This window comes from Salpingoeca rosetta, assembly GCF_000188695.1.
Source record: "Salpingoeca rosetta unplaced genomic scaffold supercont1.36, whole genome shotgun sequence".
Classification (NCBI taxonomy): domain Eukaryota; class Choanoflagellata; order Craspedida; family Salpingoecidae; genus Salpingoeca; species Salpingoeca rosetta.
In genome coordinates, this window is record NW_004754898.1 from 291,780 (window position 1) to 315,568 (window position 23,789).

Here is a 23,789-nt window from a genome sequence, read left to right on the forward strand (position 1 = left end):
AGAGACAGAGAGAGAGAGACAGAGAGAGAGAGAGAGAGAGAGAGAGACAGAGAGACAGAGAGAGAGAGAGAGAGAGAGAGAGAGAGAGAGAGAGAGAGAGAGAGAGAGACAGAGAGAGAGAGAGAGACAGAGAGAGAGAGAGAGAGAGAGAGAGAGAGAGAGAGAGAGAGAGAGAGAGAGTTTGTGTGTGTGTGCGTGAGTGTGTTGACGTGTGAGAGAGAGAGTGCAGTGTTGTTTGTGAACTTACGGTGCGCCCATGATTGGGCCTGAAGAGGATTGATGGAATGGCGGACACGTAATCATCAAACAGCATGTTATGTGTGGGATGGAAGTGACGTGTGGACAAGAAAAGAAGTGAGAGACGGCAAAAGAATCAAGCATAACTGCGCACATACATACATACATACATACATACATACATACATACATACATACATACATACATACATACATACATACATACATACATACATACATACATACATACATACATACATAACAGACAGACAGACAGGCGCAGACAAACACACACGTACGAAGCAGCAGCTAGCGCACCCCATGAGTTTTCGGTGGTTGATCCAGCGAAGCCATCGCTGTACTCCTGGTCAAAGTAGCCGTCGTGGCCCAGGCCGAGGTTGTGGCCAATCTCGTGGCTGCCGGCGTCGGCAACGTACGCGTTGTGCCCGTCATCAAGGTGGTCGTAGAACACTGTTGGATTGGTGGTGGTGGTAGCAATGGTCGTGTTGATGGTGGTGGTGGTTGCGATGGTGATTGGTGGAGAGGCACGTGAGAGGTGAAAACTGCAAAAATGTATCAGCAATGGCCGTGGAAGGTGGCGAGCCCGACATGTGATTGAGAGATACAAGTGGTGTGGCGTGGTGCGGCGTCTGACCAAGTGCAGGCGAGTAGTACACGGTGTTATCCGAGTCGAAGATGTCGACAAAGGCGACACCTGTGGCGTGGGCGTGCGCATGGAGGCAGTATCAGTGGTGGTCGGTGGTGGCACTGTAAACAGTGGTACACGCACGTCGGTTTCAAAACAACACACCCGCACACATATACGCACAGAGGCGCACATACGCACACACAACATACACACACCCGCACACATCCACACACACACGCACACTACACACACCCGCACACATCCACACACACACATCCACACGCACATACACACACACGCACATGCACACACAGAGGCACACTGCACACGTCCACGGAGCACAGCGCACCTCCGCCGTCGGACTCCGGCATGGGGTTGCCGCTGCGCTGGGTGGCAGATGTGATGAGCATGTGCAGGATGGTGCGGTTCTGCACGGTGACGGGTTCCGTCGTCACGTCCACCAGGAATGGGGCGTAGTCCTCAGCAACCCGTGCCCAGATGAGCGCGATGAGCGACTGCTCATATGCAGAGAAGGTGATGCCATCGTTGGAGGGATCAAAGGGTAGCGCGTCGAATGCGCCCCACGCCGACTCGCTATCGGTGACCACGTGCCCATCAAAGTCAAGCACAATTGTATTGCGCATGCCTGGGCGGCTGTGGTAGATGGGCAGGCCTGTGGTGGTGTGTGTGTGTGCGTGTGCATGTACGTGTGTGTGTATCAAAATGTGTGTAGGTTTGTGATCATGTGCGTGAGTATGTGTGTGTGTGTATGCCAATGTGTGTAGGTTTGGGAACATGTGTGAAGATGTGGCGCACTCACAACCTTGTGCTTGTCATAGAAGCAGATTTAAAAGCCAACTGTAGGAAACCACTTCCCTCCACACACACACACACACACACACACACACACACACACACACACACACACACACACACACACACACACACACACACACACACACACACACACACACACACACGTACGCGTGCTTACCGTTGGCGTCGTATGCCGTGGGTGGACGGTCGGAGATGAAGCGGCGACCGCGCTCATGCGCTTCGTCCTGCGACACGGGTTCGGGAACCGGAAACTTGTCCACAATGTACATCTCGCCCGTGTGTGCAAACTTGAGGCTCTGGCCGTCGTGTGCAGGGAGACGCAGGCGGTCCAGCTTGGCGCTCGCGTGCGCCTTTGCCTCGGGCGCCAGCTTCATGTACTGGTCATACGCCTCCGGCGCCATCTCCCGAAGGTTGGCGGTCGTCAGGACGCTCGGCTTAGCGCCGCCAGCGGAAGGCTGAGTGGGCGTGGCGGTGCTGCTTGCCTCCTCCTCGTGCGCAGCCGCCATCAAAATTGGGGACATGCTGGTGCTGCTGCTGAGGACCATCATCAAGGTTGCCAGCGCCACCACCGCCGTGCCTCTCATGAGCGCGGCAGCCATCGTTGGTGTCCTGCTGAGGCGGTGTGTGTGCTGGGGTGCCAGTGTTCTGTAGGTGGCGTCGCTGCTGTTGGTGGTGTTGGAGGCACGCGATCGCCGTAGTTCGGACACTTACGGGCCTCGATTTGGTTGGTCCAAACGCGTGAATGTGCGTCGCTCGGTGCTGCTGGTGTTGGAACGGGTGGGGGAGGGGGGAAGGGGCGTTTGGAACCAAGCAAATCAAACTGGCAAGGGGAAGCTGGGAAGAGTGATTGATGTGCGTGATGTGCGTGATATGAGCGAAGTGGTGGAAAATGGTGCGTGCTGGGTGTGCTTTGGTGCAGTTGGATGTGGTGGGCAGCGACTTGCAAAGTCGCGCAGGTTGTGAGCGAGCACTTCTTTAGTGACGTGATGACACGCCAGACAGAGGCTGACGAGCCGAGCTCGCAACAAGCCGAGTGACAAGTTGAACGAGGGAACGCAGTGATGACGAAAGACGGGAAGAGGCAAAGGTGGGTGGGATGCAGGGTGGTTGGGGGATGGATGCCGTCGTGTTTGGGTGGAGTGCTTCATTCACAATGGAGGGAGGGGGCGGGGTGTGGAGCGAGACAGTCAACACGAAACACGGAGCAGAACTCACCGCGCGCATGCGCAAAACAAAAGACGAAAAGAGAGAGAAGACAAAGGTGTGCGCGAGTCAGTGTGTAAAACCTTTCTCAAAAGGAACGTGCGTGTGCAAAGTTTCGCCCACACATGAGCCGTCAAGGCAGGTCCAGATTGCGCTCACACCACGTCGTGTCGTTGCGAACTGAACGCGATGGACAAGCGTTGTCAGGGTTAGTGGGTGGGACAGACCGTCGTCGTCACCACGAGACTGAATGCAGTACATCAGACTGAATTCAGTAAGATTTAAACTGAATTCAGTCACCCGTGGAGGATTATGACAAGACATTCACCAATGGCCATCATCCGCTGTTGCCAACCGTCACGGACAACGACGACGGAGAAGCAGAGGAAGAAGGCAACGACGACAACAACAGACAACCACTGTGTTGTTGTATGTGCTTTTGACGTGCAAGAGAGAGAGAGAGCGTGTGTCTGTGTGTGTTGGACTCATCTCCTCGGCCTGGTGGGGTGTGCGCCATCTTCTGGTCGTTGAAGGAGAGCACAAAGGGCGACCCCGTTCACACATCGCATCATGAGTGGCGGCCACGACAAGGACAAAGATGGTACGCATTTGTGTGTGTGTGTGTGTGTGTGTGTGTGTGTGTGTGTGTGTGTGTGTGTGTGTGTGTGTGTGTGTGTGTGTGTGTGTGTGTGTGTGTGTGTGTGTGATTCGTGTTTGTGATGCGGACGCACCACCGTCCCTGTGCACCATCATGTGCTTGTGGCGAATGTTGACCCACCATTGTTGTCACCGTCACCATTGATGCTGCTCTGCCTTGCCGTTCTCTGACCCTCCCTCAATCACAACGTCGCAACTTGCAGCCCAGTTTGCGGCCATGGGCATGCCGCCGTTGATGGGTGCTGCGCACCAGCTGGAGTCTCGCATCCGAACGCAGGGGCGCTCAACAACAAAGGTGCGCTTATGTGTGTGTGTGTGTGGTTGCTATCAAACGGAACGTGAAAGGGTCAAGTCAAATGTGGTGCCGACGTTTGCAATGGTCATGAGCTGAAGCGAGTTCAGCGAAGCCTCACTCGCGTACACGCACGACGCTACCATGTGCTGTGTGTAGCAGGCATTCAAGGTTGGCAAAAGCGGGGCCGGGCGATCTACAAAGGCCTTTCAGACGCGCATGCAGCGGCCGCTTTCAAAGCAGCTGCGAAAGCGATCAGCAGCTGCACCTCCACGCCTGCCGTCCATCCCGCACGCCCCCACGGCGGCCGAGCAACAACGTATGTAGTACTTTTGCGACAACACCACGCACATGTAACTGCCTGCTCGCATGCAGTCACGTGTGTGCTCAGGATGTGCGTATGGTGTGTGTGCGTATGGTGTGTGTCTGTGCACGTTGTTTTGTGCGCGCTTATGGTGTGTGTGTGTGTGTGTGTGTGTGTGTGTGTGTGTGTGTGTGTGTGTGTGTGTGTGTGTGTGTGTGTGCAGACACGTATCGCCTCAACTTTGGTGTCAAGCTTGAAATGGGGTGCAACTCAATGCCACCAGCTCACGTGCATAGTTTTGATCATCCTCGCGCTCACCGTCTTATCAATAATGACCTGCATGTACATGGTGTACTCGCTGCTGTTACAGAGGCCAACAGCACGCGGCCGCAGAGCTGGAACAAGTACGACCCGCTCGCGCCGCCGCCCTCCCAGCACGATCGCGCTGCTGTTGACGATGACACGAGCAAGAAGGCGAAGATGATGCCGAAACCACAGCAGCCGCACCAACACCAGGCACAGCACCAACGCGCACACAAGCAGCAGCAGCAGCCCTCCAGCAAGGTTGACAACGGGAGCAGCGCCAACAGGATTGGTTCCATGCCGTCACCGTTTGTTGCGCCAACGGTATACAACGACGAAGCAGGCCCCTTTATGCAGCGATTGCGGGCAAACAACGACCAGGAAACGTACGCACGTGTGTGTATGTGTGGATGTGGTTGATTGGTGCAGATGGTGTTCTGTGTCGCCGTGTACAAGAATCTATTCTGTCACGTTTGCTTTGGTGCATCACCCTGCGTTCAATGTGCGCACACGCGTGCATGTTATGTTCGTGCAAGCTCTGTGTGTGTGTGCGTGTGTCTCACACCCAACATACTCACACACACTCACACATACACACACACGCGCACACACTCTCATGCACGCACACTCCCTCTCCCTCACTCGCTGCGTGCAGTGTTGGCTACGGCGTTGCTGCGGATCCGAACAACCCGCACTCCATGTACTGTCTCAAACTCGTCGACCAGACGGGTGTGTATGCCTGCGCAGGGCAATATGGAACACATGCACGTACATACGCTATCGTTTTCAGGTGCATGTGGGGTGTGCACGCGCACTTGCGTCTGCTCGTGCACTTGTGTGCGTCATCGTTACGTCATCGTTTCAACATGCACCCACCAATTCGGCACCCACTACATCTCTATCCAACGAACTCTCACCATCATCACCACCATCACCACCGTCACCACTTGCAGCTGAGGGCGTGTTTTCAAACCGCCCGTATGCCGTCATCACCAGCGCTGGCATCGTCATTCACGCATCACCATCATCAGGGACACGCAGTGATGCTGACGATGATGGTGGTGGTGATGATGACCGGAATCTTTCCGTTGTCGCTGGCGCACGCACGCGTGCACTTGGTCGTGCACACGGTCGTGGTGGCGCCACTACAGAATTTGTGTCGTTTGAAGAGTACATACGTGCTGCTCGCATCACCGCGCGCATGATGCACCTGCATCTCTTCCAGTGGTTTCGCATGCGCCGTTGCCTGCAGGCATGGGCCGCCTTTGTCCGCTCCCGCCAACGCAGATCAACCGCCCTCTCCGTGCAGGTGCGTGCGGGTGCGTGTGCGTGTGCGTGTGCGCATGTGTCTGCGGTTTTGCGTGCGTGTGCGTGTGCGTGTGCGTGTGCGTGTGCGTGTGCGTGTGCGTGTGCGTACGTGTCTGCGTGTGTGTGTGTGTGTGAATGCGTGCGTATGATGTGCATGTGGATGTGTGTTTGCAACTGTGCACCTCACCAGATGCCATGCTTTCGACTCTTGGCCCCACGCCGATGGCACTCATGCATGTACACGCACACTCACACGCACGTGCACACGCACACGCACCTTCGCAGCGGCAACGGGCATGCCTGCACATTTTGCCCACGCCAGTGCTGTTGCTGGCGGAGTTGCGTCAGCGGCTGCTGTCCATTCAAAACGCATTTGCTCGCGACGTCACACGTCGATTGCGCAACACCTTCAAACGTCGGAGCCGCGTGCAAACCATCCTGCGGCCAACAAGCACACGTCAACAGCAGGGCAAGGATGGCACCACCACCACCATCAACAACAACAACAACAACAACAACAACAACAACAACAACAACAACAACAACACTGACAACAGCGCCGCCATCAATACAGGCCCCGTCGCAATCACAAACACCACCACCAGCAGCAGCAACGACAGTAACAACAACAGTGGCAACGGTGCGACACAGCGCGGCGATGCTGACAGTGCTCCCAGCACCACCAGCCCTACCAGTGGTCGTCGTCGTCGTCGTGGCATGTCGGCTGCCGTGCGGGCGATGATCAGTGCCGATGACATGAAGACGATTGAAGAGCTACAGAGCGTGACGAGCGCCATCCACGCATCTTCGTCGCTGCCGTCGTCAGCGGCTGCTGCAGCACTGCGCCGGCGGGAGAACGCCGTGTGGCACAACCTGCAGTCACACGAATGGGTTGGTGTCCCCTTCCAAGAGGTGCAGCTTGTGCTGGAACAAGCGCTGATTCAGGTCCAACGTGAATTGGACGCGCTGGTCGCAACGCTGCCCGTGTGGAAGCAGGCGGCTGTCGATGCTGTCACATTTGACATCCGCAACAGCAGCAGCAACAGCAGCAGCAGCAGCAGTGGTGACGGCACTGGCCGTGTGGCTAACGAGGGCGGTGGCGGCGACGATGGCACGGATGCAGCGCCCCGATGGGAGCTGTCATCAGACGGCAATCATGGTGGTGGTGACGCACGACAACAGCAGCAACGACAACAGCAACGACAACAGCAACAACAGCAGGTGGGCGATGCCGGCAACGCGACGCTGTTGGAGGCGGCGATGAAGCGCAACGCGCTGGTCAAGTGCCGGCCGCTGTTCATGCATGCGCTGCTGCAGCTGCGCACGTGCGGCGTGGCCATGGCGCACATGTTCAACTGCATCCTGTTTCACATGCTCGATCTTGGGTGCAATTCCACTGCACGTGCACGTGCGTGTGTACGCAACATCGGTGGTGGTGATGGTGATGATGTTGGTGGTGGTGTTAGTGGTGGTGTTAGTGGTGGTGGCGCAGATGTGAACGTGAGCATTCACGACAACAACAGCATTAACGGTGGCGATGGTGGCGGTGATGGTGGCGGTGGCGATGACACTGGTCTCCGCAGCAACAGCATGAGCAGTGCGGTTGCTACAGCACGTGGGGGTAGCGCCACAACAGCAGCGCTATCGCTCCCTCCTGCCTCTCCACTCCCGCCACCACCACCATCGTCGCCGACCCCATTGCCATCGCTTGGACCGCCCGTCATTGTTGTGTCGTCGGATCGTGGCAGCGTCTCCACAACAGCAACAACAACCGCGTTTATGGACACAGACCGGGGCGAGGGTGATGAGCATGTCGATGGTGATGGTGGGCGTGGTGGCAGCGGTGGGCTCGACCGCAGCCGTGAACGTGCTGATGGTCGCAAAGCGTCTACTGCTTCAAGCTCTACAGGGGTCACACAGACATCAGTGCCACGTCATCAACGCAGCCAGCAGACTCAGCAGCCACACCAACAACATCAGCAGTACCACCGCCAACAACGGCATCAAAAACAGCGCGAACAGCAGCAGCAGCCTGTCCCAACAGCTGCAAGCGCCACCGCAAGCACAACTGCAGGCGCCACAGCACACGTCACACCTTCCCCTCATGATGCATCGATCAAAGCATCACAACAACAACAACAACAACAACAAGGGGCTGAGTGTGTGCGCACGTTTGCACAGTCTGCATGTGCGGGCAGCGCCGTGTGGTTCGACAGCACAGACGTGGTGCTGGAGAAGCAGCCAAAGGCCACGCTCGAGCTCGCGTTCATGTTCACGGATGCCTGCGAGCAACCAGAGCAAGCGGAACGCATTCTGGGATGCCTGCAGGCAGCCGGTGTTCCACTCTGGCTGGTGCGCGGCGGTCTGGTCACCACTGAAGATGAGCCCGTGGACGACGCAAACGCAAGTACGGTCAGCACGCAGCACGACACCAGCACGGTGTACGGTGGCGATGACGGTGGAGGTGATGAGAATGGGGCGATGAAGTCGCAGTTCTCCCAACAAGATGATCGCGATGACGATGATGATGATGACGATGGTGATGATGATGATGATGATGGTGCCGATGATGGTGACATGGTGCAGGAACAAACTGGCTCCACTTTCAACAACAGGAACAACAACAACAACAACAACAGTAATAGCAACAACAGCAATAGCAACAGAGGGGCATTGGCGGCAGCAACCTCACACGCAAAGGGCAAGAAGCGACGCAAGCGCATGCGCTGGGAGGATTTGACAGCAGAAGAGCTGCAACACGTGGACACAAGTGCAGTTGTGGAGGTGGTGCTGGACATGATCAAGGCGTCGCCCGCGCTGCAGTGGCGCCGTTCCTTGCATGAAACCGCCCAGAGCAGACTGCTTGATGCCCTGGACGCGTGGGTGGAGCAGGTGGCAACCACACTCACACCCGAGGACGTTGTTCGTCGCCCAGCGTCCCAGGTTCACCGTGAGGAGCGGCGGTTGGAGAAGGAGGGCGTGGCCGCGTTCAGCGTGCCTGCAGGCAACCAGCATGGCAGTGGGCGAAAGGCGCGCGGGGAGCTCTCTGTGAGATGGAAGGACGATGACAGCGCCAGTGCCGATCGTGACGAACACGAGAGCAGCCGCGACAGCAGTGGTGCTGGTGCTGGTGGCAGGCAGTCAAACGCCAGCACGGACACGGGCAACAGCAGGAGCACGCTGGAGCTGCGTCGGAGCATGAGCGTTCTTGATGACAGCGATGATGACGAGGAGGAAGTGGTGTCACGAATTGGACCGTTTCTCCGGCCCTCAGCGCTCCTCCGCTCTCTCGGTTTCGTCAGCAGATCACAAGCCAGGTTTGAGGAAGAGAGAGGGGGGGGAGAATGGGTGGACTGTATGTGTGTGTGTGTTTGTTCCAGTGTGTGTGTGTGTGTGTGTTTGTTTCAGCGTGTGTGTGTGTTTGTTCCAGTGTGTGTGTGTGTGTGTGTGTGGTTCACTGCGTCAGGGTGTGCGAACGTGCGCATGCGTTTCTTCAGCAGGGTCTCATCATGCCACCGTCGCGTTTCATGAACGTTGCGCTAATTCACTGGTGTTGTGGTCACTTTTGTCTTTCATATGGACAGGTGGCGCGACGCAATGATCGCCATGGAGTCGGAGGTGAACGCGTTTTTGATCGAGTGTTTTGCGTTCTGTCAGCTCAAGGCGCAGGTTGTGCTCTTTGCCCACAACTTCGCCGCCGCCATCACCCCGCACAACTGGAACTTTGGTGTGTTGTGCTGTTGCGTGCATGCATGTGTGCATGTGTGTGCACGTGGATGCATGTGTGTATGTGTGTGTGTGCATGTGCGTGCGTGCGTGTGTGTGTGTGTACACGTGGATGCATACGTGTCGAGCCTAGCGCATTTCATCAGTGCTGTTCTACTGCTCATCGCCCGTCCCTTTGGTAACCCATTCTCTTCCCCACCACCACCATTACCACCACCACTGCCGCCATCGCCACCGTGTGTCTGTTTGCGTCATTAGCGCTGGACAACTACAAGCGGCTTGCGCGGGCTGTGTACCGCCTACCAGAGCAGGCCAAGCTCACCAGGTGAAGTTGTTGCTGCGTGGCTGTGCACTGTATGCAGTCGCAGCCAAGTCGAGACGTCACAAACATACGCACATGCAGATACACACACATGCACACATTCCACACATGCACACGTTCCACACGTGCGCATGTACCAACCAATGCCAACAGCGGGGGCATGACGAACACATGTTGACTCCATGGCACAAACACTCAACCCTCGTGCGCCGGCGCATGTGCAGGTGTTCGCTTGTGCTGCGTGAGCTGAAGCGGTCGCTGGTGCACACCGTCACAGCCATGTCCTCCGACCTCAACCGCCGTCTCATCCATCTCTTTGCACGCATGGTCAACGACCTCTCGGTACGCCAGCACGCGCACGCGCACTTGCGTTGCGCGCGCGTGTCTGTGTGTGGGTGTGGGTGTGTCTGTGTGTGCGTGTATGTATGCTTTTGTGCGCACATGGCTTGTGCTTTTGTGCGCACATGGCTGGTGTGGTTGCCCCTCTGCCTTTGTGTACATGACCAAAGTGTGATGTGAATGCGCACATCTCCCTGGGCGTGAAAATACATACGGACGGCATCCAGTTGCCGCTGGTCGCTTGTTTTCCCTCACCACCACCATCATGTTGAATGTGTGTGTGTGGCTGCCAGCAATCCATCACGGATGTTCTCACGCGACTGAAGCGCACGCCGCACACCATCGACGACACCATCCCCTTTTTCGAAAGCGTTTACTTTGCACAGGGCATTGCGGTGAGTGCAGCAAACACATGCCCGCGCGTGCACACTTGCGTTTGTGTGTTGTTTCGATTGTATCATTCTGTCATGTATCTTATCAATCATCGCTCCCCATCCCCCGCTCACCGTCACCATTGTTCCGGTGTGTCCCTCCTTGCGCGCCTTTTATGGCCCACCCTTTTCCTCCGCCCTTTCCAACCACCACCACCACCACCACCACCACCGCACCCCTCCTCCTACCACGCCCACTTCCACCCGACAGGAGCAGCACACGCTCGACTACCAGGCGTGCCTTGAGATTCGAAGCGCATTTAAGATGGAGGGCATCGCTGTTCCGCCCGAACTGCAGGCGCAGTACTTCTCCCTCCCCTCCATGCTGCGCGAGGTGCAGAGCGAGGTGTCCATCGTCTCCAGCCAGACGGCGCGTTACGCAACCAACCTCATGTCCGAGTTTCGCGACGTCATTCTCTCGTGCACGGAGAGTTTGGGCACGCTGGCGCAGCAGGTTGGCGCGAGCTCCCCACTGCATAGCATGCCCTCCCTCACCGCAGCCATTGACTGGCTCGCATACAGAAAGGTGTGCAAAGTTTGTGGACGTGTGTTTGTTTGTTTCTTTCTTTCTTTCTTTGTTTGTTTGTTTGTTTGTTTCTTTCTTTGTTTGTTTTCGTGTGTGTGTGTGTGTGTGTGTGTGTGTGTGTCTGTCTGTCAACCTGCACGGTCTCGAGTGTGTGCTTTCCATGAGTGAACAGGTCGTGCCGATTGCCTTCAGCTCACTCAAATCCTTTGTTTGCACCAGAAAAACGCCCAAGAACTTCGCCACCAGCTGGACAAGTACCACAAGATTGAGGTGTGTGTGTCTGTGTGTGTCTGTATGTGTGTGTGTCTGTGTGTGTGTGTGTATGTGAAGGCTGTGAGCAGTTGTGGGTGAGTGAGTGTTAACGTTAACATGTGTCACACCCTGTTGCCTTTTTGGTGACAACTCACCTCCCCCCCCCCCCCAAAAAAAAAACCAAAAACAAAACACACACACACACACACACATGTTTGCTGACAGACGGTGCTGCTGCAAGAGTGCGATACGCGCCTGTGGGGGCTTGTCAACATGGGACCGCTCTCCCACATCACGCTGCAGCCAATCAAGCAGGCTGACACCATCCTCGAACAGGTGCAGTGCTGACAGGACAATGGGGATGGAAGGAGGACATCATAATGGCTATTGGTTTCGTGGATGATTGGTCATCATATGTTGGACTTGTTCGCTTGTTCGCTTGAGCGCTGCTCTCACACAAACACATCGATACACACATACACACACACATCAGATTGATTTGCTGACAGACTGCTGGCAGCGCATGCGGGAGTGGGACGCGCGTTTTGAACAATGGATGCCGCTTCCGCTTGCGCAGTTGGATTTGGAGGAGATGAACGCGTTTGTGTCGTCGTTCCTAAACGCGCTCACACACGCACAACACACGCTCTCCACCACCTTTGCGAAGGTGAGGTCTTGCTGTGCGCATTGTGGCATTGTGATTATGGTTGTGTGCGAGCTTTCATTGTATGTGTGTGCTTGGCTGCTCGCGTGTTCATATTTTTTGTTTCATCACCGCTCGTCCCTGTCTGCCACCACGCCTTCCGTGTCCACGACAGATTGCGACATACACCAACAAGGCTGCAGACGCCTCCTTGCTTCTTGACATCAGTACGTATTCATCTACTCTGGTGTGTGTGTGTGTGTGTGTGTGTGTGTGTGTGTGTGTGTGTGTGTGTGTGTGTGTGTGTGTGTGTGTGTGTAGACGTGCACGTGCCCCTCTCTCGCAAACTCGAACGTCACTCAAACTGCCTCTCCTCTCCTTACACCACCAATCGCACTCACCGCCCGCCACCAACCATGTCCAGGTGAGATGGTGCGCTCCCCCTGGTTTGGCCAGCGATATGTCCGCCGCACATCTGTCCTCGTTGTCCTCAATATAGATGTCAACATCACGACATACGGATATCTACACGCCTCAAAGCCCCCACAGTGTGTTATCCACAGTGTGTGTGTGTGTGTGTGTGTGTGTGTGTGTGTGTGTGTGTGCGTGTGTGTGCGTGTGTGTGTGTGTGACTCTTCCACGCGCGCTGCTACGTCGGAGTCGCGAGCTTCATCCCCAAGTGCTCATCCCGTCATCGCCGTCGTGTGTGTGTGTGTGTGTGTGTGTGTGTGTGTGTGTGTGTGTGTTTCAGGCGGGTGGAAGCGTTGGAGGACTTGTTCGTGCAGGCGGAGGAGGAGCAACGACGCGAACAGCAGTGGAAGGAGGTGAGCATATGCCATGATGCATTCGTTGAAGACACAAACGCATCTTCAACAACCACCACCCAACTTCTCTCTCTCTCTCTCTGATTGGTTCTGCTCACGTTTTATGCCCTTCCTCTGAACAAGTTCACACACACACACACACACACATACACACACACACACTCACGTTAACGCCTTCCGTTGTTTACCCGCATGTTTCTCGACCACCCGAAAACAATCGCCACCATATCTCCTGTGTTTTACATTTGCAGCTGAACGAGAAGTGGGACTCGATGGTGCTGCCCATCAAGCGGCAGGGCAGCACGCTTCTTGGCCGCGACGCGTATCTTCTTGAAAACGTTTCTGCGCTGCGTGATGAAATTGTCCATGCAGAGATGGTCCTCCTCAACCTCTCCCGAAGCGATGCAAGCCCAGAGCTCAAGGTAGGTTTGCTCTGCCTTTTGCGCATGTGCATGTGTTTGTGTGTGTGTGTGTGCACGTGTAACTGTGTGTCTGTGCGCGTGTGTGCGTGTGTGTGTGCGTGTCTGTGTCTGTGCAAACTAGTGCGTGTACGTGTGTGATTTGCAGCTTTGCTTTTACTGCCAACCCCCTTTTATTCCATCCCTTTCTCCCTCACCTCGCCCACCCACCACACCTGCTTATCACTACCGTGCAGTCCAAGGCACGCGCGCTGCACGAGAAGATCACGACGTTTGAGCAGCGGCTGTCGCAGTGGGAGGATTGCGAGCGGGCGTGGTCGCGTGTGCACGCGCCAATGACCGCCGGCCTCAATAACAACTCGGAAGAATTTGCTCACGCCGTCACCATCTACAAGTCAACCATGCGGCAGTGAGTGGCTGTGGTTGTAGCCTGTTGGTGTTGGTGCAAGTCTTGCTGCTTTCTTGTTTCGTGTGTTTCCCTTGCCGGTCTTGATCAACGCCAAACTCACCCCAGCAACACCCACCCATTCGTGTTTTCGCTCCCCCTGCCCTCGCATTCAAACTCCTCACCACCACAACCATAACCAAACCACAACCACATCATCAACAACACCAGGTGGCGGGCGCTGTGCCAGCTCGGGTACCGCTCCGAACACGTCCTTCGCGACCTGTGCTCGCCCGAGGTTGGGCAGCGCCTGGCGGAATATCATCACCAATTCCAGGAATGCTACTCGCTTCTCATCGCCACTGTCGACGCATATTCCGTGACTTGCACGCGCTTGTACATGCTGACACCGCCAGAGGTGCTGCAGCTGGTTGGGCAGGCGCGCTCCCTACATTCCATCAAGCCCCTCATCTGCAAGTGCTTCTCAGACGTGTCTGACTTGTTGTTAGCGGAGGGCCGCAAGATTGACGGCCTGCTGGCGCCGTCGGGCGAAACCATCCGCTTTGCGCAGAGCATCGTGGCAACGGGGCCCACGCACCTGTGGCTGCCGCAACTGTTCTCGGAGATGCAGGACTTTGTCAAGTTTGACATTCTCTCTGCACACGAGCGCCTGGACAGGCTGTGGTCAGAGGTGTTCGCCAGCGCGCTGAAGCGCAGCGCAAGCACGGCCTCGTCACGGTTCAGTCGCGCTTCTGTGAACCAAACGGCCAGGCCATCGGTCATCCTGTCACGCGGCAGCTCCACGGCGAGCCTGGCCAGTCACCGCACGTCTGAGGCGGCACCAGACAACACCATGATGGCCACGGCAGCGGCTGCAGCAACATCCACATCCACATCAACATCAACATCAACATCAACGCGGGGTGCGCGTGCGAGGCGCGTGCGTGGGCGACCGCGAGCATCAGCCGCCAACGCCGCATCATCATCATCATCATCGTCGTCGTCATCATCAGCGGCGGCACTCAAGCCAGTACCTCTTCCGTCGGGGCTGCAGGACTACTTGACGTCCCAGCTCATTGACTGGCTCAACGACCACACGGGCCAGGCGCTGTGCGCTGCCGTGCAGATTCTGTGGCAGAACCACATCAAGACATGTCTTGGTGGCGCCCGCACCACGCGCAAGAAGCAGGTGCAACGGTACAGCAGCGCGTGGCAGACGCTGGTGTGTCTGCTGCCTGATCTGCGTGATGCGCTGTGGGCGCGGCACGACGGCGACTACGGCCTTGCACTCGCAAAGTGGGAGGCGCTGTCGGTGTGTGCGCAGGCAGCGGCCGGCCAGTGGCGCACGCTCGTGGAGCAGAAGGTACAGCACAGGCGGATGGAGTGTTGTGGGGGGGGGGCTGGAACGTTGCACTTGGGGGAACGTGAGGAGATGTGAAGACATGTGTGGATTGGGTGTTGGGGGTGCGAATAGATGTGCTTATCGGAACCTCTTGTCACGCTTTGTTTCGCTTGTGTCTCTGCGCGCAAACTAACGCACACACGTGCAAACGCATGTGCAAGCGCACGACACACGCTATGCAATCAACCACAAATTATGCATACAAACACACAAACGCTCACATGCTCACACCCAACCCCTCCCCCCTCCCCCATGCCAGGTGCACCGGCTTGACCACGTGTCGCTGCAGCTGCTGCTGCGAATGGATCTGGACGAGGACGACCAGGTGCTGATTGAGCAGGCGTCGGTCGTGCTGCCGCACAGCTACGAGTACTACACCCAGCACGGGCCCTTTGTGCTCACAACGACATCGGACCGCGACCTGCTTGGCATCATGCTTGCCTTGACGAGCGGATATGGCATCAACATTCACCTGCCCGGCCGCGGCGCCGCCAGCAGCACCCCGGCAACGACCATGCAAAGCGCACTCACCAAACTCTGCGGCAGGTCAGTGCACACACGCGCGAGCACACTTTTGGGCGAGTGGAGGTGGTGATGGTGCTGTCTGCATATGTGTGTCTGTCTTGTTTGCACATGTCTGCGTGTGTGTGTGTCTGCGTTGATGTGTTTAAACTTTGCCGAACGTGTACTGCTGTGGTTTGTGCTATTTGTGCATCGTGGCTACCTGTCCTGTGCGTATTCGTGTGCTGACTGTGGCGTCCTTCCATGCTACCCCTCCTCTCTCTCTCTCTCTCTCTCTCTCTCTCTCTCTCTCTCTCTCTCTCTCTCTCTCTCTCTCTCTCTCTCTCTCTCTCTCTCTCTCTCTCTGCATCAACCTTTTGCGTGCCTGCAGGCAAGCCATGGTGGTTGACTGCACGCCCCACACGCAGCTTGAAGTTGTGTCTCGCCTGTGCGTCGGTGCAGCCGCTTCTGGCGCGTGGATCTCGTTCAGAAACATCCACATGCTCGAGGTTCGCTGCATCGTGTGTGTATGCATGCATGTATCTGTGCATGTGTGTGTGTGTATCTGTGCATGTGTGTGTGTATCTGTGCATGTGCGTGTGCGTGTGTTCGGCGCTTCTTGTACCCATTCGGATCTCGGTGCTGCTTTCTTGATTTGTTCTGCTGCCATCCTCTCCCATACTCAAACTTGTACACGCGCACACGCACACGCACATGCTCCTCATGAACGGCACCAAACAGGACTCGTGTCTGGCGTTGATTTGCCAGCACATTACCAACATTCGGCGCAGTTTGCAACAGCAGCTGAAGACATACACGTGTCGTTCAAGCGCGCACATTCTGTCGCCAAACGTGTGCTTCTTCAGCCAAACACACGTGCACTTTGACCAAGACGTGTCGCTTCCCACCTCCTTCAGATCACTATTCAGGTGTGCGTATGTGTGTGTGCGTGTGTGCGCGTGTGTCTGTATCTGTGTGTGTGTGTGTGTGTCTGTGTGTGCGCGTGTGTGTGTGTGTCTGTGTGTCTGTGTGTGTGTGTCTGTGTGTGTTGGTAGCGAAAGACGAGGGGTGATCTGGTTTGAGGACTCCCGGGGAGCGCGAGTACACTCTGAGCAGTGTCATTCTGCCGTGCTTCCTCATCCACAGCCTTTTTCAGCTTCCTTTTCTGCTTATTACTCGCACACATACACGCACGTATACACGTACGTGCGCGCCCACGCTCACACACGCGCAACACATGGCCATTCAACAGGAACGTGTCTGTCTCTGTGCCGGACGTGAGTGCCATCTCACAGGCGTCGCTCGGGCTGCTGTTTCCGCCGCACTTTGTGCCGACATTGTGGCAGTCCCTGCGTGCCATCCTTGACCTGGTCGCCAGCGCAACCGCCATCGCACCGCCTGCGCTGGAGACAGGAGGAGACGGCCCGACAGCTGCTGGGAACAACACAGCAGACGCCACCAAAGACGCAACCACGTCAACTGGCCTCTCCACCAACAGCAGCAACAGCAGTGGCAGCAACGGCTCTCGGCAGCGGCCTGTTGCGCTGCTGCAGCTGAAGCTGGCGCAAGCCATCTGCAAGCTGTGTGCGGCGTGGGTTGTGCCTGGTGAGGAATCACTGCTGCCCACACGACGTGCCCTCGCTGCTCTCACGGGCTCGTCTGAACCCATCCACACGCACCACCACCACCACGTAAACCAGCAGCACCACCAGCAGCTTCATAACCACCAACACACGCACCACCAATATCAGCAGCAGCAGCATCAGCAGCGCCAAGGGCCCGGTCGCCAGGGAACGGGGCGGGCGTCGCTCTCTGTCCCGCTCGACCGCAGCCCAACACGGCCCCAGTTCAAGAGCAGCAACAGCATTGGCGACGGTGGTGGTGCGCATCACACGCAACCCCACGCACACGCGCACAGTCACGCACACGCGCGCATGCACAGCATGCAGAGTGTGGAATCGTCCTCCATCTCGCCGCCGCCAGCCGTCGCCGTGCAGTCGCAGCCGCGTACACGCGCGCACACACGCGCGACGCGCTCGAGCATTGCCGGCCTTCAACGGCGGGACAGCGTGCGCAACGTGCGGGCGTGGGACGGGGGCAGGCGGCGATCAAGCTCGTTCTTTGGCATGACTGGTGGGCACCGCTCATCCGTCATGACAGCAACGGCTGCCCTCTCTATGGGAGAGGCATGCTACTTGCTGCGCGATGCCGCGTTTGTTGTTCTCATGAGCGAATTTGGCATGGAAAGCAACCCGTCGGCACAGAGCCTGCTGTCAACCCTCCTCCACGCGTGTTTCGCTGGCGTCCTTCCCGACCCGTCGTCGCCGGCAGCGCTGACACCGTCTCCGCCACCACCGCACTCCTCGGCGACACACGCGGGTGCAACGACGTCACCGACACCACACCTCGAAACCATTGCTGAGGGCGATGGAGACTCGAGCACTGACGTTGAAGCAGGTGTGATGGGTCAGAAAATCACGGGTGCACCCACCGCTACCGCCACCGTCACGACGACAACGACTGCCTCTGGAGAAACACAGCAGAAGACTGATGATGATGGTGTTGAACCGGCTGCCGACAGCAACGCGTCCACCCCAGACAGCGTGCAGTCGCAACAACAACAACAACAACAACAACAACAACAACAACAACAACAACAACAACAACAACAACAACAACACCAAAAGAAGAAGACGAAAAAATTGCTCAAGTGGCCACTGGCTGATAATGCGCACTATCGCTTCTTCCGCGCGCGGCTTGCATTCGCTGCGCGCCGGCTCGGTGTTGTGTGCAACGATGCTGTGACCGCCGCAGTGATGGCACTGGACGTGGCGGCGTCGTTGCACCAGTTTGTTGTAGTGACGGGTGACATCTGCTCCGGCAAGACAACCATCGTTAACCTGTGGAAGGCATACACGCGTCGCACCATCTCCCCACCGGTCATGATCTATCGCCGCGTGTTTGTGCACGCGCTCAGCAACAGCTCGCAGCCTTTCTTCACAACGGGCAGCACGGCTGGCCTGCCGAATGCATCGACAGCAGCGTCAAAGGCCAAGGGCGCGCGCATGTCGCAAGCAGCCGACGTGGCGGCAGCAGCAGCAGCAGCATCTGCACGTGCGGGCGGTAAAGGCGCACACGCACACAATCGCCAGCGTGGCTCTGGTGGCGTGTTTGGCGGTATGGGGCCGGCGCAGCAGCAGCAGCAGCAGCAGCAGCAGCACGGGGTGCATAAACGCAGCGACGATGCGAAGAAGGAGTCGGAAGACTTGCAAGGCGGCTTGACGAGCGGTGATGAGGCCGCCAGCCGCTCGGGCGTGAGCGATGCCGCTGTGCAGCTGTATCTTCTTGCAGCAGCAATCGAGCGCGTCAAGGAGCAAACGGAATCCGCAATGACGCAGCGCGAGGCACAAAAATTCATGCCAAGCGTGATGCTGAGCGCAGGCAGGCGCAGGAGCACAAACACGTCCGCACGCACTTCCACCCTTGACCTGCACGCCGCTCACAGCAACGATGGCAATGATGACGGTGACCGTGATGAGGGTGATGGTGATGGTGATGATGATGGTGATGATAATACGCCACCACGTCGATCAAGACGACGACGCGTGTCGTCCATTTCGTCGCCAGTATCCCTTTCGCCGTCGCCAGGGCGTGACGCTGACGGCGATGGTGGTGGTGGTGGTGGTGGTGGATCGCCCTCACGGTTGAGGCGTAACATGCTCGTGCGCCAGCGAACGGTTGTGGGAGAAGCGGGTGGGCACGATGGGCACGGTCACAAACACTCCGATGGAGCCGACAACACCGACGACGATGTTGAGGGAGATGGCGGTGGGGAAAGCACCTTTGATACCGTGCTCGATGGGCTGCACATGACGTCTGATGATGATGACGACGACGACGACGACGACGACTTGGATGACGAGAACGAAGTTGCGAGTGTGTACATCGCAGACGTTGACGACACGCCACCAACAATAACGGGCGAAGGCGATGATGTGACCTCTTCTTCGGACAAGGAAGAGCCGCTTGTCATTTTGCACGTGGACGTGCCCGATATGCAAGCCTGGCGTGAATTTCCGATTGTGGTGAGCGATGGGTTTGCGCAACTGCAGCTGCCGGACGGCCAGCGCGTTGACATCCCTGGATACATCAAGATTGTGCTGGAAGTGCCAGACTGTGGGTGCGGGGGTGAAGACGAAACCAGTGGCGATCAGGGTGGTGAAAGGGCAGGGGTTGTTGTTGTCAATCACAACAGCAGCGAGAGCCACAATGCGCGCGTTGGCGCTGGCGCTGCTGCTGCTACAGACACGAACACGAGTGTAGATGTAAACTCCGAGCGCACTCGCGCCAACAACAACAACGATGACGACGACGACGGCAGCATGAAGATGGGACTGCCGCTGGCGTGGTCAACCCACCTGCCCATGACCGATGATCTTCCTCAGGTCACGGTGTCGCTGCATGTGCACACGTGGCTGAATGATCTGCTGTACATGATGCTCACGCGGAGTGTGCGCCACAGCAGCGTGTGCGTGCAAGCGGTGCGTGCCGAGCACACCATGCCGCGCGTGAACAGCTTCCAGCGCAGCGCCTCATTCGAAACGCACCCCCATCTCCGACACCATCATCCTCAGCATCCTCAGCATCCACAGCACCACCACCACCAACAACAACAACAACAACAACAACAGTCGCAGCAGCCGCAGCACCACCGCCGCCACCAATCACACAGCGACCACCCCGGCCATGCCCGCGACTCACAACGCTCTGCGCGACAGAACCGTCAGCAACAGCATCAACAGCAGCGGCACGCGCGCAACCGCAAGGCACCAACCATGACGCCACGGCAGTATCTGAGCCAGATGTCGCTGCACTTGTTCAAGCAGTCACAGCCGCTGCTGCGAGCGCTGCTGGACGCGTTGGCGGCAACAACGGGGCGGCGCACGCTGAGGAACGACGAGTGTATGCACATCACCATGTCTGTCTGTGCCATCACCATGGCGTACGTGAGCAAACTAATTGAGATGGGCGTGCTCAATGTGGCAGCGCCGGCTGCGACCTGCTCCGTCCTGTATGCGCGCATCGCCCTGTTTGCGTGCCTGTGGTCCGTTGATGCGCTCTCGTTTGAGCGCGCCGTGTCCAGCGAGCACGTGCGCCGCCTGCGCCACGCGTACCAGGCCGCCGTGGAGAAGGTGGTGGCCAAGCGAAGGCTGGCCGGTGTGACGGAGAACGACATCAGCGCGGGCGTGTTTGACATGTATTTGGACGCCACGTCGGGGCTGCTTCGCCCGTGGCACACCAACACGCTGCAGGTGGTGGAAGGTGTGGTGGTGACCGGGGACTTTATGCGGGCGCATCTCCTGTCCACGCTGCTCGCCGACGACGACGCCTCGCTCGTCCTTGTTGGAGAGCAGGGCACGGGCAAGTCGACACTCCTGGCGTCACTGGCCCAGCTGGCACTCGCGCGCCGCGTGCACGATGAGGCGGAGGATGAGCTTGCGGGCACGGGCACGGCGGGGCCTGGCAGCGTGGTTGGCGACGGCGGTGACTCAGCAGCGGTTCCAGCGGCGTCCGCCTCCGCCTCGGTCATCACTTCACCTTCCGGATTGGGAAGGCCGCGCCGTGCTGCGTCGACACGCAGCGAACGAGCCAGCGTGACGTCACCGGCCAAGACGGCATCATCTACACGCATGACGTCTCCAGCAAACGCACGTGCATCACGACTGGGCAGCGCGGGGCGGGCAGCGTCTGCGGCAACAGCTGGCGATGCGTCCACAACGACCGGCGGTGGCAACGCGGTGAACCAAGGCGCGCGCAACAAGCAGGTGGCCGTGCTGAGCCAGGCGGTCACGCTTGGGGAGCTTGAGCTGTGCCTGCGCCGTGGACCCGACGGCGAATCGCGTGTGCGGCGCGCGCCGAGCGAGCCAACACACCACTGGCTACACCGGGTCATTTCGCAGGACATGGTGACGTCGTTCAACGACCTCACGCCGCGGCCGCAACAGCGGTTTGTCACGTTCTACGTGGATGACATTGCATGGAGCGGCCACAGCACCGCCCAGCAGCGGGCCCGGCTATTGCAGGCGGAGATGATGGACGAGAAGGAGCAGCAACAGCATTCACAACAGCCACAGCAATCGCAGCAGCGGCCACGACAGTCACCGTCACAGCAGCAGCAGCAGCAGCATGTGGCATCGCCTGCCCAGATGACGCAACAGTCGCAGCAGGAGCTGCTGTGGGAGGCGATTCGCCAGATATTCGAGACGCGCCGCGTGCTCACACCAGACATGACCATGGCCACCTTACGCAAGACAGACTTTGTCTGCGTGGCGGATGCGGACGTTGTGCGGGAGAGCGTGCAGTTCCGCCGCGTGTGTCGCCGTGCCGTGTGCGTGTGCTTGGCGCCACTGACACACGACCAGCTCAGCAGTCTTCTGCAGCACCATCTCCACGCTGCCCTGCGCAAGGAGAAGCACTTGCAGCTGCTTCAACAGAGCGCACTCGGCACAGGTCCCGTTGCCGCGACTGTTGCTGGTGGCGGTGTTATTCACCACCACACACAGGCATCAACTGCTGCAGCAGGGTCGCGTGCCACGAGCCCGCGCAGCGCCAAGCAGGCGGGCATGCACGTGCGCTTTGGAGGACAGAGTGTCGTTGTCTCAGATGCAACAACGGCAACAGGTGGAGACGAGGGCGCCGATGGTGGCGCTGGTGCTGATGACAGCGGCGGTGATCGGGACCCAGCCGTGCAGAAACAACAGGAAGTGCAGGACACGGTCGTGTGCCTGTTGTGCGACATTGCAGTCACATTGCATCATCTCCAAGCTCGCGTGACGGTGCATGATATTGTTCGTCCGGACACCAGTCGCCTCGTGCAGATGACAACGCTCAACACCGCGTCCACCAGCTACCGCCACCTGCTTGCATTCGTCCCTTCACTTCTTGAGGTGTGTGTGTGTGTGTATGTGTATGTGTGTGTGCGTGTGTATGTATTGTGTGTATGTGTGCTGTGCGTGTGTGTGTGTGTGTGCTCATATCTCGCCGAACACACGTATACATGCGTACACGTCTTGTCTTGCGTTTTCCTTGCGTTTGCTGTCCTCACGCCTGCGTCGTCCACTCTCACAAATTCACCATCCTCCAACCCCGCTCCAATCCCCCCCCCCCCTCTCCGCCTTGGGAACTCGTTGTACTGCGCAGGTTGCACTTGAGTTCAGCCGAACGGGCCACGTGGACACCGCTGTCCTGTATTCGGAGCTGTGGGCCCACTTTGGCACTACCATCTGCCGCAACCTCTTCCACACTGCACTCGGGAACACCAACGCTGCATCGTCATCGTCCTCCTCCTCCTCCTCCTCCTCATATCCGTCAGCACCATCCGATCGTCGGAGCAGCAGCAGCAGCAGTAGCAGCAGTGCCCGCGGTGGCCTGCGACCTGCGCTCCTTCGCACTGATACGCTTGGCAGCAACGCGAGCGGTGTTGACAGCCTCGCTGATGATTACGAGCAGAGCAGCAGCGGTGGCGGCAGTGGTGGTGACGGTGTGGCGTCAACGACACGTTGGTCGCTTGCGCTACCGCAGACGCTTGCCAGCAAGAAGGCGCAGCAGCTGCGGGCAAAGCTTGAGGTGTCCGTGTTCCGCCTGATTCGGCGAGTGGTTGAGACATCGACCAAGCACATGGCCGGCAACGCCCCCCTAGCAGCCGCACTCTCAGCATCGACTGGTAGTGGCACACCGGGCGCCGCACTAGCAGCAGCATCGTCGCCGCTGTCCACCGCTCCGAAACATCAGCACCAACAACATCAGCACCAGCGGGTGGTGTCTGAGGGCCCGCGCACGCGGATGCTGAACAGCGGGGTGGAGGTGTTCTACTGCAAATTGCCGGCGGGGCAGCAGCAGTCTGGCCTTCGCCTTCATCTCGGGTCGTTGTCCATGTTCAAGGAGAAGCAGCTTGCGCGCATGCTGCACCGGTCGTCGCACGGCCACCACCGCAGCCTGCTCAAGCGCCAGACGCTTGCCGACATGCGTGTACTGGCCATGGATATGCAGTCCAACGCAAGGCTGTCCGTCGGGTCTGCGCGTGGCGGGAGTGGCAAGATACAGCACAACCGCCACCTGCTGACGCTGTTCCCAGAGGCGATGAGGACGGCAACGGCGCTGCTGCGGTGCCACGTTCTTGGCCACCGCCACACGCTCGTCGTCGGACCAGCCGGCATCGGTAAGTTTGTT

The 23,789-nt window shown here is 58.0% G+C and overlaps 2 protein-coding genes across 2 annotated transcripts in view; one reads left to right on the forward strand and one right to left on the reverse strand.

Annotated features, from left to right (window-relative positions):
- Positions 1-3,126, reverse strand: part of PTSG_10336 (uncharacterized protein) — a 7,709-nt gene extending 4,583 nt beyond the window's left edge. The window contains exons 1-6 of the mRNA XM_004988329.1: positions 2,939-3,126; positions 1,881-2,557; positions 1,236-1,559; positions 893-952; positions 556-708; positions 248-266 (exon numbers count right to left, since the gene is read on the reverse strand). Of these exons, the coding sequence (XP_004988386.1) occupies positions 248-266; positions 556-708; positions 893-952; positions 1,236-1,559; positions 1,881-2,322 (998 nt within the window). The 5' untranslated portion in view covers positions 2,323-2,557; positions 2,939-3,126. The remainder of the gene's footprint in view (positions 1-247; positions 267-555; positions 709-892; positions 953-1,235; positions 1,560-1,880; positions 2,558-2,938) is intronic.
- Positions 3,127-3,385: 259 nt separating this feature from the next.
- PTSG_10337 (uncharacterized protein) overlaps positions 3,386-23,789 on the forward strand; it is a 28,345-nt gene continuing 7,941 nt past the window's right edge. Inside the window, exons 1-26 of the mRNA XM_004988330.1 lie at positions 3,386-3,527; positions 3,787-3,878; positions 4,035-4,194; positions 4,550-4,868; positions 5,138-5,211; positions 5,436-5,791; positions 6,076-9,107; positions 9,375-9,517; positions 9,775-9,841; positions 10,063-10,180; positions 10,471-10,572; positions 10,820-11,134; positions 11,354-11,404; positions 11,612-11,722; positions 11,880-12,053; positions 12,205-12,256; positions 12,454-12,577; positions 12,781-12,853; positions 13,105-13,275; positions 13,509-13,681; positions 13,889-15,020; positions 15,319-15,605; positions 15,952-16,069; positions 16,302-16,489; positions 16,813-22,507; positions 22,761-23,778. Coding sequence (XP_004988387.1) covers positions 3,497-3,527; positions 3,787-3,878; positions 4,035-4,194; positions 4,550-4,868; positions 5,138-5,211; positions 5,436-5,791; positions 6,076-9,107; positions 9,375-9,517; positions 9,775-9,841; positions 10,063-10,180; positions 10,471-10,572; positions 10,820-11,134; positions 11,354-11,404; positions 11,612-11,722; positions 11,880-12,053; positions 12,205-12,256; positions 12,454-12,577; positions 12,781-12,853; positions 13,105-13,275; positions 13,509-13,681; positions 13,889-15,020; positions 15,319-15,605; positions 15,952-16,069; positions 16,302-16,489; positions 16,813-22,507; positions 22,761-23,778 — 14,176 coding nt within the window. The 5' untranslated portion in view covers positions 3,386-3,496. The remainder of the gene's footprint in view (positions 3,528-3,786; positions 3,879-4,034; positions 4,195-4,549; positions 4,869-5,137; positions 5,212-5,435; positions 5,792-6,075; positions 9,108-9,374; positions 9,518-9,774; positions 9,842-10,062; positions 10,181-10,470; positions 10,573-10,819; positions 11,135-11,353; positions 11,405-11,611; positions 11,723-11,879; positions 12,054-12,204; positions 12,257-12,453; positions 12,578-12,780; positions 12,854-13,104; positions 13,276-13,508; positions 13,682-13,888; positions 15,021-15,318; positions 15,606-15,951; positions 16,070-16,301; positions 16,490-16,812; positions 22,508-22,760; positions 23,779-23,789) is intronic.